At 43.8% G+C, this 12,249-nt stretch overlaps 1 protein-coding gene across 1 annotated transcript in view; it reads right to left on the minus strand.

The window, feature by feature from the left end:
* The window catches only part of Syne2 (spectrin repeat containing nuclear envelope protein 2), a 301,471-nt gene that overhangs the window by 111,745 nt on the left and 177,477 nt on the right, over positions 1-12,249 (minus strand). Inside the window, exons 58-63 of the mRNA XM_038337460.1 lie at positions 10,988-11,173; positions 9,496-9,618; positions 7,907-8,089; positions 4,470-4,601; positions 1,968-2,159; positions 1,317-1,391 (exon numbers count right to left, since the gene is read on the minus strand). Of these exons, the coding sequence (XP_038193388.1) occupies positions 1,317-1,391; positions 1,968-2,159; positions 4,470-4,601; positions 7,907-8,089; positions 9,496-9,618; positions 10,988-11,173 (891 nt within the window). The remainder of the gene's footprint in view (positions 1-1,316; positions 1,392-1,967; positions 2,160-4,469; positions 4,602-7,906; positions 8,090-9,495; positions 9,619-10,987; positions 11,174-12,249) is intronic.

A 12,249-nucleotide genomic window follows, 5' to 3' on the forward strand; every position in this document is an offset into this window, starting at 1 on the left:
AACTAAATCATATCTCCAAATGTGGATGCTTTTCTTGAGCTTAAAACAATCCACAATTTTCTTTATTACAGAGTAATAAGCTCACGTCCCACAAAGGGGATTAATCACAATTTAATCTGTTTTGGTAACTGTAAGCTTAAATGGGGTAATTTTTTTTCTTGTTAGGAACTCTCCTGCAACTGGATGAACGTGTATTTTTCGATGTTGTCAAAGACAAATTCTCTGCGTGTATCAGCTTGGAAGCTTTTAAACACCTGAAATGAAAAGATGTGTCTTCTTCTCTTGGGCCCTGCAATTTCTCCACCACAAAAGGATACAATCAGAATGTGAAGTTGAAGCTGTCTGGTGGTCAGAGTACAAAGTAAACTGTTGTCCTTCCCCCCAATCCATTACACCAGATACTAGTGACACTCAGCAGGACAAAAGGTCTGCCCTGTGTGACAATGGAGCCATGAAATCATCTATGAAATGAGCACAAGACTATCTTGTGGTCATACCTAAGTCCTATAAACTACTGGCTACTGCTAGCTTCTTCTTTGAGCGTAGGAGGTGCAATGCTGGGTTTTGAGTTATGAAATGGGAACTGGTGCCAAGGTTAAGTCTTTTTCAATCACTTACAATGAAGCAGTAAGGATCAGCTATTATTAGCTGCAAACACAACTCATATTCTTGACAATACCACTCTAAAACAAAAACAAATCTCAGATAATGAGAAACAACTATCTCCTAAAAACCACACCAGATCTCATAATTGCCAAGGTCCAGAGGAGCATTCGGCAGCGTGAACATAAAAGAGGACTCTTTTACACTAACAAGCACCTCTGAGTTAGACTTATTCCATTCTCCCATGGCAAAGCGGGTTTAGATGAACCTAGCAATATTAATAATTGAATAAGTATTTTGGTCTCAATTTGGAGAAATCAACATTAACTTTAGAAGCCTTAGGTTTTCTTAGGTCTTCTTTGACATTCACTTAGAGATGTGGTCCTCACCAGTTTTAACAAGAAGACTGTTTCCCCGGACGCTAGAGAGATAGCTCGACAGTTAATAGTGTGTAGTGTTCTTGCAGGGACGAATTTGATTCCCAGCACCCATTCTGGGGTCTGTAACTCCAGTTCCAGGAGATCAGGCACCCCTGGCCTCTGAAGGCACCTTTATTCATGTCATGGGTATGTACACACACACACACACACACACACACACACGCGCACGCACACACACACACACACACCATGCACACACAAACCCTGGCAGATAATTTTAAAAATAATAAAATAAATCCTTTTTTTTTAAAAAAAAAAAAGTTTTTTCCTTACTTCACTCTTCACGGAGCTTTCTTCTGCCTCCTCCTGGACCGCTGGCAGGAAAGACATGGAGCTTGTTCTGGTCAGCTAAAAGGTACAGCACAAGAACACCTGTAGGAGGCTGTGACTAGCATCGCATCCTGGCCTGGTTGCATTTTTAAGTAACTAAATCTTTATGCATCGTCCCAAATGTCCACCCACGCCCGAAGTCTCTGGGCCTGGGCCTTTCGGTTCTCCCAGCCAAACATCTCGCCTGTGGAATCCTTTTCATTTGCATGATCCCCACGGCCCCGCCCCCAAACAACTGGAGTGTAGTTCCCTGATGCAGACTCAGAGTGGTCTCCCATGCTGAACCACGTTTGAGTCTGCAATGGGGCGACTAGTCTAAGGCAGATGCTTCAGAAGTGATGCCCTCCCACAGGTGCGTGGAATTTCATAAGCGTCGTCTTCAGGTGAGCTCAGGTGTAAGAATGCTGGGTTGGGTCCAGGGCAGACACGCCCTGAGGATCTGAGCTCACTAGTAAAACGACCTCGAGTGGAGTATTTCCACTTAAAAAAATTCCTTTACTGTGGATGGCGACATTGCAGGTGGTTCGGGTGGAAAGTTACCCATTCACTCTGCCTTGGAATTTGAGGCCGGCCCTAAGTGAAAGCCACACCTACCTTCCTGTCTGAGGCGCCCCACTCGGCGACTCCGCCCTCTTCTGAGGGCAGCTCATCTCCCTCTCCTCCTCTTTGCTGCTCTTGCTCCAGGTGCTCGTGAAGGTTCAGTACAGCCGCCTTCAAGCCCACCAGCAGATCTGTCTTCTTCTGGTTGAGATTCAGAATCTGCTCTTCCAACCCTTCCATCTCTCCCTGTTCAGAAAGAGTTGTGGGTATCATTTGAGGGAAACTGAAGAGACTTCTGGATGCTCCCAGGAGCCAGTGTCCTTTAGGACAAAGGATGCTTACTGCCCTGGTCTGAGGCTACTGGGTTTTGTAAACCCAGCAGCTACTTCCTGGTACGGTATGATTCTTCGCCCTGGTTGGCATGGCCGAAGCACCTGTGTAGGATGTTTAACCCATAGGGTTCCTTAACTCCTCACAGGCCTGGCAAAGCGGGAGAGGTTCTGGGGGCTGAAGACAGCATGGGGACTTGTAACAAGGTCCACAGGCGACTGATGTGTAGCCAGGGCAGAGAGCCTGTGCCATAGCAGCTAACCACAGGACTCATAGATAGAACCAGAATCCCCAGGCCACAAACCACAAGCCAGCACTTTGATGAACACATACTTCCCACTTTGCACACAGAATATTGCAGATACAGGAGAGTCTGAAGACTAGCATTTGAAAAGCCCCAAGATAAAATTAGGCACCTAATTTTTCATTATCTTTGAAGATTCTTTGATAGTACTAATTTGTTTACTTTGTCTACATTCTAAGCATCCAAAAAAATTAATCAATTAAAAGATGGTAACTTATTTGCAGTGATATTTACTCTGGGAATGATGGATGGACAGATGATTCCAAGCTATATAACATTACTTCACGAACCATTATTAATACGTACAAGTAAGTTTTCCTAGATACAGAAAAGCCCACTGTCTGCCTATTAGGATTATGGAATTATAGAATCCTGGATTTAGTAGGAATTGTGGGTGATGGCTATTCTGACTCTCCAGCACTCTTCGCCTGAGCGACAGGGCTAAACTCATGCTTTCCTATGACGCATGGGCTCTGGCATGCATGGCTGAACTAATACCCTTCTTCTACCTGCAGGGAAAGTTCCCTCCTGGCAGAGTTAACTCTGAGTTGACTATGGTTCATGTTCTACTTTCAATGAACATCATACATCAGCTGAAGATGCCCCCAGCAAAAGCAATACCACAGCCCTTAGAATAAACTCAGGCAAATAGTGTGCTGTTTTATGTAGGCACAGACAGGCACCAAGACACCATCTGCACAGCGGTATCCATAGCCCTCTGGGAGCTACTAATGGTGTCCAAAGCTGAGAACCACACCTCCCGAGGTTAAGATTTACACAACAAAAGCTCTTTGAAGTCCTGAATTATGAGGTGTTTGAAGAAACATGGTACCTGTTGGTGACTGTGGACCCCCAGACCCTTAATTTCCTATAAACAACTTGTTTTCCTATGCTTGTAGCTGCTCTAAGCAAAACACAACTGTTTCCCCATGTTTGTAGCTGCTCTGAGCACAAACCCGGATAGCAGGGGAGTGATTTTTGATGGGTCTACAGCTGAAAGATCCTGAGAGCTGGGGCGTGGCCATAGCAATATATAAGCTGCCCCTGAACAAAATAAAGGGGACATTCTTGTTTTAAGGATGACTCGTGTCTCTGTCTATGTCTCTTTGTGTGTTTAAATCTCTAGCCCCTTACCCAACTCGCAAACGGTCCTGTAGAGCAGGTGGTATGCTACAGCAGTAGTACCATAGTAGACGTAGTACAGGTGGATGGTACAGATATCCTCACTCTCAGCCTGTATTATTGATTCAGCAGTAATGGGCTGTGTCACCTGGAGCCTCTTAACTTTTAAGCAAGTTGCCCTCGGACTCCCAGTTAGCAGATGGCAAAGCCTTGTCTTGAGAACCACGTTAACTGCCTGCACGTGTCCATCGGATGGCAGAAAAAACATAGCTCTTGTCCTTGGACTCTATCGCATTGTTTCAGTGCAGATATGCCGATATAAAACCAAAGACGGAACAGGCTCTACCCAGAGAGTTTTACAGCATTAAAACTACAGCCTGCTATCTAAGATCCCTCATTATAACCATGGTCAGAGTTTCATTACCCCTGTAGTCCAGCCAGCCTGACTCTTACTCCAATACGCTAGGCCAGGGTATCCAAACCTCATCAGCTCCTTGGACAGAGAAAATGCAAACCAAGATGCACCAGGCTGAGAGTGTGGGCACCTTAGAAGCCCCAGCACAAGGTTTAGAAGTGGTGGCCTGCTTAGTTTCTAGGACTAGATCTAAAGTTTAGGGGTCATAATGGCATATTGATGATACCACAGAAACCACCATTTTCCTGAAATAAGAATGGAAAGAAAATAGTTTCTGTTGTAAAACAGTTATCAGGCATAACACTCATACTGCCAAAGATTCTAGACCCCATGACTAAAGCCAGAGTCTCTGGGATGAACGGACAGATGAGTGCACCAGACATACCTGTAATGAAGGCAGGTCAGCAACTTGCTCTCGTGACACACGTTCCTGGGAGAACTCAGCTGAATAATTATTTAACATCTGTTTCAGATTTTCTATTTCTCCATCACATTCAGCCGTCTGTTTTATGACAACCTATAAAATAACACCCATTGCCCCACAGAAGAGTCATTGTTACCATCTAAGGAATAAGCAAGCTGTATCTGTTATCATCTATCCCATCACAAGTTCCAGTAAAATGCAGAGACTCTGTACCCACAGATTCCAATAGGAAACAGAATCTTTGCTTAATAATAAAATTTATATTACTTTGTATGTATTGTGTGTATGAGAGGACTGGGGCTTGTCCCGGTGGACGTCAGAGGACAGCGTGTAGGAGTCAGTTCCCTCCTTCCACCATGTGTATTCATGGATCAGACGTTGGTGGCCAGGCCTGGCAAGCAAGCGCCTTCACCCACTGAGCCATCTTACAGGTCCCAGAATATCCCTGTACTTTGTATTTGCATTCTAAATAAACACAAATTCCAAGTATCACCTGTATTTATATTCAAAAGCTAGAGAGCAAAGTGTGCCATGCTGGAGCCTAATTTACCAGCTCTACTAGACTCCAGGGCGCCTCAGCAGGGCTTGGGGTACAGGTCTAATTAAACACTCTTTGTTTCTTATGCTCCTATTTCTAGTCTAGGGGGCTTATTCAGGGAAGCATTTTATAGCCTGCTAACAAAGTTTGTAAGTCTTATGAAATTACTGGTATGTCACATACACCATATTTTGATGGAGGAGGGTCATCTGTCTATGTGTTATTTTCATTGGTTAATAAAGAAACTGCCTTGGCCCTTTAATAGGACAGAAAATTAGGTAGGCAGAGTAGACAGAACAGAATTGTGGAAGAAAGAAAGCAGAGTCAGGCAGATGCCTCAGCAAGTCGCCATGACTCTCCTCTCCCAGACAGATGCAGGTTAAGATCTCTCCTGGTAAGTGACCACCTCGTGGTGCTACACAGATTACTAAATATGGGTTAAAGCAAGATGTGAGAATTAGCCAATAAGAGGCTGAAACTAATGGGCCAGGCAGTGTTTAAATGAATACAGTTTCCATGTAATTATTCCGGGGTAAGCTAGCTGTATGGGAGCTGGACAGGACGAAAAGCAGGCCTGCCCGCAGCTCCCTCTACACCATTTAATAAAGTTTCAGAATTGTGGGTGTGCATGTGCACACATGCACCTTTTACCTTTCTGTGGGATCTAGGGATCAAACTCAGGTCACCAGGCTCACAAGGCAAGCTCCTTTACCTACCAAGCCATCTTGCCGACCCCATATATTTACCACACTAATATGAAACGCACGTGGAGCTCTCCACAAACAATGGTGACATGCCTGATCCTGAACGCACAGAGCACATTATTTGACACTATGGCGTATTTGCCCAGTGCGACATCCTCCCTGCTGCCCTTTAGAGTCAGTGATGCACATTTCATGAGTATAGTCTGAAGCTTCCAGAGCATTATGAGTTTGCAGAATGCGGCAAAGCTAATCAGAACCTGCCATGGACTCTAATGTTTAGGGAACAGTATGGTGAGATTAAAAAATAAAACCAGACTTCAAAAGCGAGTCTAGATATTGCTCTGGTGTGCTTCATAGGAAGCAGAATGTCTTTTGAAATGACACAGTTTCTGGCTAACGCATAATCCTTCTTGGTATTTAAAAACAATATTTAACCATAGTTTTAGCTGCAGGCTGGAAATGAGTAACTATATTCGCTGCACACACCTGTTCCCATGCTCACAGCAACAGGGGACACCAAAGTCATTTGTCTTATTTTCCACAATAAGGGGACCTGTCCTGTCTCAAGTGAGGACTAAAAGAGTGTACCATATTCTAAAAATTTTCACTACCAGTGGCTTACTTGCTTTGAATACACAATGGACACATGGGAGTCCCACATACACAGTAAGATGGAAAATTTTCAAAGCAGTTTGAAGCCTAACTTGAGAGAAAAGTAGATACAATCCCCCCCGAGCCATCCCCTTTTCTTCGTCTTGAAGAGGCCACTTTAAAAAGCACAGTTAGGGTTATTCTCTGGTCCTGACCAGAAAACCAATAGGACAGAAGAGATTAAAAAATGATACATCAAATTTGATCCTTTGTCCTTCACTTACAAACTATTTCTGAAAAGATACCCTCTCTGGGTCTTAGGAGGAAAACAACATCAGTTGATCAGTAACCACATCAGAGGACTGTTAATCTTCCAAATCAGGGAGCACAGGATCCCCCAGTTTTAGAGGGTCAGGATATAAAGGGAACTGCAGAAGTAAAATACAGCACTTTCCAAAGCAAGAGGAGGCGTGTCTCTGCCAAGAGGGGGAGATTGCCCATGGGGTTCAAGATTCTTTTAACAATTCCTGTTCTACGGGAGTGGCTGCTGCCCTAGGAATATAAACTACAATCATTCTGACTTGAGAGTAGTGGAGTAACAAACTTACAGGGGGGACCCCTCCTGAGAGTGACAGGAAAATGCCACGAGAAGGAAGAGACCCTCAGGATGGAAAAACAACAGAAGGTCCAAAAACTAAAATTCTTGTCTTATTGCATAGGAACTAACCTTGACGTTAACTCTTCCGTCTTCCTTTTAAGGCTTCCAACACACGTCTCCCTGAGATGGCAAATGGCCCAGGCTACTCTATGTCAGGTGTTAGGGAATACCAGTCTAATTCCCAGGAAGAGGAAGTGACTGAGGTGAACAGGGAGACTGCTAGGTGCTCCTCGCTTTAGGTTCCCCAGTCTCCAGAGGCTGCAAGGGCCTTGATGGGGTTTGAGCTCTTGTCCCCTCCGTTCCACTCACAAAGGTCTTTAGCAGCGGCAGTAACTAAACAGAGCAAAGACTGCCAATGCGCTCAACCAGGTAAGGGTAAGAAACACGGGGGCAGAAGAAACTCTTTATTTAGATCAAATAAATTCTTGGGGGGGGGGGGAAACAACTGCTTTCAATTAAACTTGAAAACTACACTGGTTAGTTGTGTTTTTCTGTCCGTTTAACACAGGCTGGGGTCATTAGGGAAGAAGAATCACAACTGAGAAAATGCCTCCATCAGACTGGCCTGTAGGCAAGTCTGTAGAGTATTTTCTTGATGGATTGTTGAGGGTCCAGCCCCTTGTGGGCAGTGCCACGCCTGGGGAGATGGTCCTGCGTAGTATAAGGAAATTGACTAGACAAGCTAGTGAGTAGCATCTCATCCACGGCTTCTGTTTCATTTCCTGCCTCCAGCTTCCTGCCTTGGCTTCCCTCAGTGGATTCTGACCCAGGATACGCCAGCCAAGTAAACCTTCTTCTCCTCAAGCCATTTTATCACCACAATAGAAGCCAAACTACGAGAAGAATGAAACCAACTTTGACTGGACGTTTTCACGCAGTACGCTGGCTCTCGTCAGAAACCGCTCACCTTCAACAACTCATTCTGCTCCTGCGTCACATTTTCCAGCAGCTTCACATCTTGTAAAAGCTCATGTGTCCTCTGAAACACAGGCAGGGGTTTGCTCGCTGTCTGCGGTAACCTCAGCTCCATTCGATAGGTCATTATCTCTGCAATAGTTTTTTTCATGGCATGGATGTTTTCAAGTATGACCTTGACAGCAGAAAGGAAGTCCCATGCATGAATGAAAACAGAAACAAAAACAAACAAAAAACCCACAAAAGCACATGCAAGTTTACTTAGTGCAAGTTAAAATATTTATAATTTCATGTTGGTCTTTAATGTGCTATTCCAATTAAAAATATTTTATTTTTACTTTTAATTGTGAGTATATGCCTGTACAGGAATGGTTGGGGGACTACACATGGGTGCAGAGCCTGCAGATGCCAGAAGAGGATGTAGGAGCTGGAGCCACCATGTGGTCCTGGGAACCCAACTCAGGACCTCTGAAAGAGCAATAAGCATGCTTCAACCACCGAGCCATCTCTCCAGTCCTGCATTTTCAGTTTTTAAAGCATTTTCTTAATTTAGATTTAAAAGAGCTATTGAGGTATGATAGTTAAGGGTCTTAGGGAAGAATGTCTGGGGAAAGACTAACTTTCTAAACACTAAGTCAGCATTCAGACAGCTGGTTCCTCACTTCCTCCTTCCTCTCTCTGTATGGAACTGTGACTTCATTCTGTATGCTGCTACTAGGCAGGTGCTGAATCTTACTTCCAAAGCAACTGTACCTAACCCAGGACTTCCTGCAGGAGTCCTGGAAAAACGGCTCCCTGAATTGACAGAAGTATCTAGTCAAATTTCATTATATACCTCCGTTTAACCCTGAAAGGGAAGTACACTAACCTCACTTTCACAGATTAAGAAGGGGGTTCCCAGAAGGAAAAAGAGCCAGTTAAACTTAGACAGCAAGAGGCAGGGGTAAGATCAGAACTCGGATCTGCCTGATCCCAAAGGGTCTGCTGTGGCTCACGAGGCTGAGTGGGAAGGTCAGTGCATTTGCTGAGATGCTGTGCTTAGCCATAACTTGGCTGATGGCCTCAGCACCAACACACAGAGATAAAAGAGAATCCAGGGAACAGTCAAACACTAAACACTACAGCTGGGGCCAGAAACCCTCTACGGACTCTTGTAGGTGCTCAGGGTCTTGGGAGGGCAAAGCTTAAATGACAAAGTAACCTGCAGGGAAGCTGCTACTACACAGGGAACAGGATAAATACGATTTAAACGATTTTCATGGAACTGGCTGCTCTTCCACCCGGGCTCCATTTCTAGCACCCACAGGGTGGCTCGCAGCTGTAACTCCAGTCCTAGGGAATTCAATACTCTCTTCTGGCCTCCGAGGGCATTGTGGGCTTGTGGTACACAGACATGCACTTAGGAAAATACATACACATGAAATAAAAAATAAATAAGATTTCAAAGATATCTTAAAAGTATTTTCATGTGTATATACAGCTGTTCCCAGCCTTATTTGCTATGATTCTAATGAGTCCAGCACTAGGTCATGCCCTATGACTACATATTTTTAGGTAGACAGTAGATACTGTGAGAAATACCTCCCCATGCTTGAGGTGTTCTTCAGGAGAAAAATCAAATATTTCTTTGGATAACAGGATAGCTTTGATTTTCGCGACCTTTTTTTCCATTGATTTTACTTCGGATTCGATGGCAACCACATCCTAGAAGTTTAGAAACAAGACACACACTCATATGCTACATTGCTGCCCAGCAATAATCCGTAATGCGTAATATACTGTTATTAATTCTACTGTCGTATTTAACCACATATACTGCTTAAAAACTAACAGATGATTGCATGACTTTTTAATAAAAAATATTAGTTATCCAGGCACTCGGGAGGCAGGGGCAAGTGGATCTCTGTGAGTTCGAGGCCAGTGTGGTCTACAAAGAGAGTTCCAGGACTGTCAGGACTATTACACAGAGAAACCCTGTCTCCAAAAACAAAACAGAAGTTAGTCTACACTGCACTAGAAAGCACTGTGAAGTCAAGATATTCACAGGGCCAAGTTTCATTTACTCCTGAGACCAAAGATTGGCATGCTTCCAAATCAACTTCTAAAATACATTCTCAGTTATCTACAAACTCTTTAAATTTATCTTTGGAATGTGTTTAAATACACAAGTACGAGTGGGTCTGGTATTTTAGTAATTCTCGTCACTTTAGTTAAAAAAGAGACGATAAAGTCATCCTTAAGAAACTGAGGAGGGGCTGGAAAACCCCAAGATTTTCACCCGCTAATGAGCTCTTGCCAAGCAGAACGTTGCGGAGTGATGTCATGACCTACTCAGATTACTTCAAACACTAGATCTCTTGTCTAATGGTTAATTCTCCCAGTGTCAAGGCTCATAACTGGGCCAAGAATCTTAAAGTGAAATGCTACAAGTTAAAATACGCGAGGAAAACCCACACATCGACGTGCACTGACTAACTGAGAGCTGGAAATCGAGCTTAAAGTTCGAGACAGACGCACCACAAAAATAAGATGATTCAATTGACAAGGGAGATTTTAAAAATGAATGGGTTAGGAAGGCTGAAGATTTCAAATTATAGCAGTTTGGAGTTACTCAATACTGAAAAAAAATCTTTATGAGTCAGTACCAGCAGTAACTATTTATAGGCCCATATCTAAATTATGATAAGCCAGATTACATTAAAATTTATTTCTTTCACCTACTGTTTAAGAAGCTATGCCAAACTATAGAATGCATCTTAAAGTCATTTCCGTCAAAAATCACAGAAGCATGCTACCACTTTGTCAAAAGCTTCAGCAACCAAGAATTGACCCCAGGGACTGGGTCAGAGTATGAACAGCAAGCTTGTTTATCAGGTTTCTTCCTGTTGGAGCTAGACCACTTCTGGGGGAAGGATGGGGTCATGCATCTTGCTGTGGTTGTACAAAGTAAATTATAACCTCAGAAATAGCATCCATTAAAAATGTATCTTCCTAGTGTGCTTCCATAGGATTTGGGGGCGATTCCTGGTAAAGTACACAGGACATGGGAACCCACAACTCTGCGGTCACTTACGTCTGCCACCTGCTGGATGTGTGGAAGGGTCTCCACTATCTGCTGCTGTAAAGCTGCCACCTGGTCACTTAACTCTTGGATGGACTGGATTAAGTCGTCGGTTTCAAAAATGAGTGACAGGTCTTCTAGATCTGTGAACACTGAATGTAGAAGGTTGTACTTCTGCTCAGAATCTTCCAGAGCCATCTAGATAAACAAGGAGAAGAGGGGGAAACACCAAGATGATGAAACGGATCTATCAAGGTCAGATCCATGGAAGTGTAAACTTGGTCTCAAAGTTGCCAAGTCCTGGCCATTTCTGTGTTCAGAATGAGACCAACGAGGACTCTTTTGTAAACCATGAAACAAATCTGTCAAGGTCAGATCCGATCCATGAAGTGTAAACTTGGTCTCAAAGTTGCCAGGTCCTGGCCATTTCTGTGTTCAGAATGAAGTCAATGGACACTACTGTCAATAGGGGTTGACTTGAGCATATGATGACAGACTCCATCAGATAATAAATGTTGGTTGTATGGCGTTTCCAAATTTTCCTGTAACTTGTTACACAACATTAGTGAATGCATAGAAGCAACCCAAGTGTCTGTTAGCTGGCAGATGAATAGACAGGTGGTCTCCATAGCTGGAACGGTACTTGGCAACTGATGGCTGTAACAGTGGAATGAATCACAGGCGCATTGTGCTAAGTGAACGTGCAATTAAAATAAACAAAAAATTGGCTGCTGGTGGTAATCCCAGCACTGGGGAGGCAGAGGCAGGCCGATCTCTGAGTTTGAAGCTAGCCTGGTCTACAGAACAAGTTCCAGGACAGCCAGGGCTATACAGAGAAACCCTGTCTCAAAAAACAAAACAAAACAAAACAAATCCAAAAAAAATAAGAAAAACAAAAAAACAAGTTAAGAGACTTGCTAGTTTAGGCTGGCTTTGAATTTTTGATTTGCTAACCTATCCTTCTAGCCACAGGCTTTACAGTGGATTGCTACTATGCCAGGCAAAATGAACCTTTTCATGTTCAGTGGAGAGCACTGACAACCATTGAAATAAATGGAGACAGGGTAGGAAGGCGCACTAAGATGACAGAGAAGAGAATGGAAAAAGTACAGATATGCTAGTATATGCCGTAACCCTAGCACTTGGGAGGTGGAGGCAGGGGAATTAGGAGTTCAAGGTCAACCTGCACTAAGTGAGACCTTGTCTTCTGGCCTCTGCTGGCACTGTGTGTGCATGCATGCACAACACACGCACGACGCACTCAGATACATGCA

This window comes from Arvicola amphibius, chromosome 7 (genome assembly GCF_903992535.2).
Source record: "Arvicola amphibius chromosome 7, mArvAmp1.2, whole genome shotgun sequence".
Taxonomy (NCBI): domain Eukaryota; kingdom Metazoa; phylum Chordata; class Mammalia; order Rodentia; family Cricetidae; genus Arvicola; species Arvicola amphibius.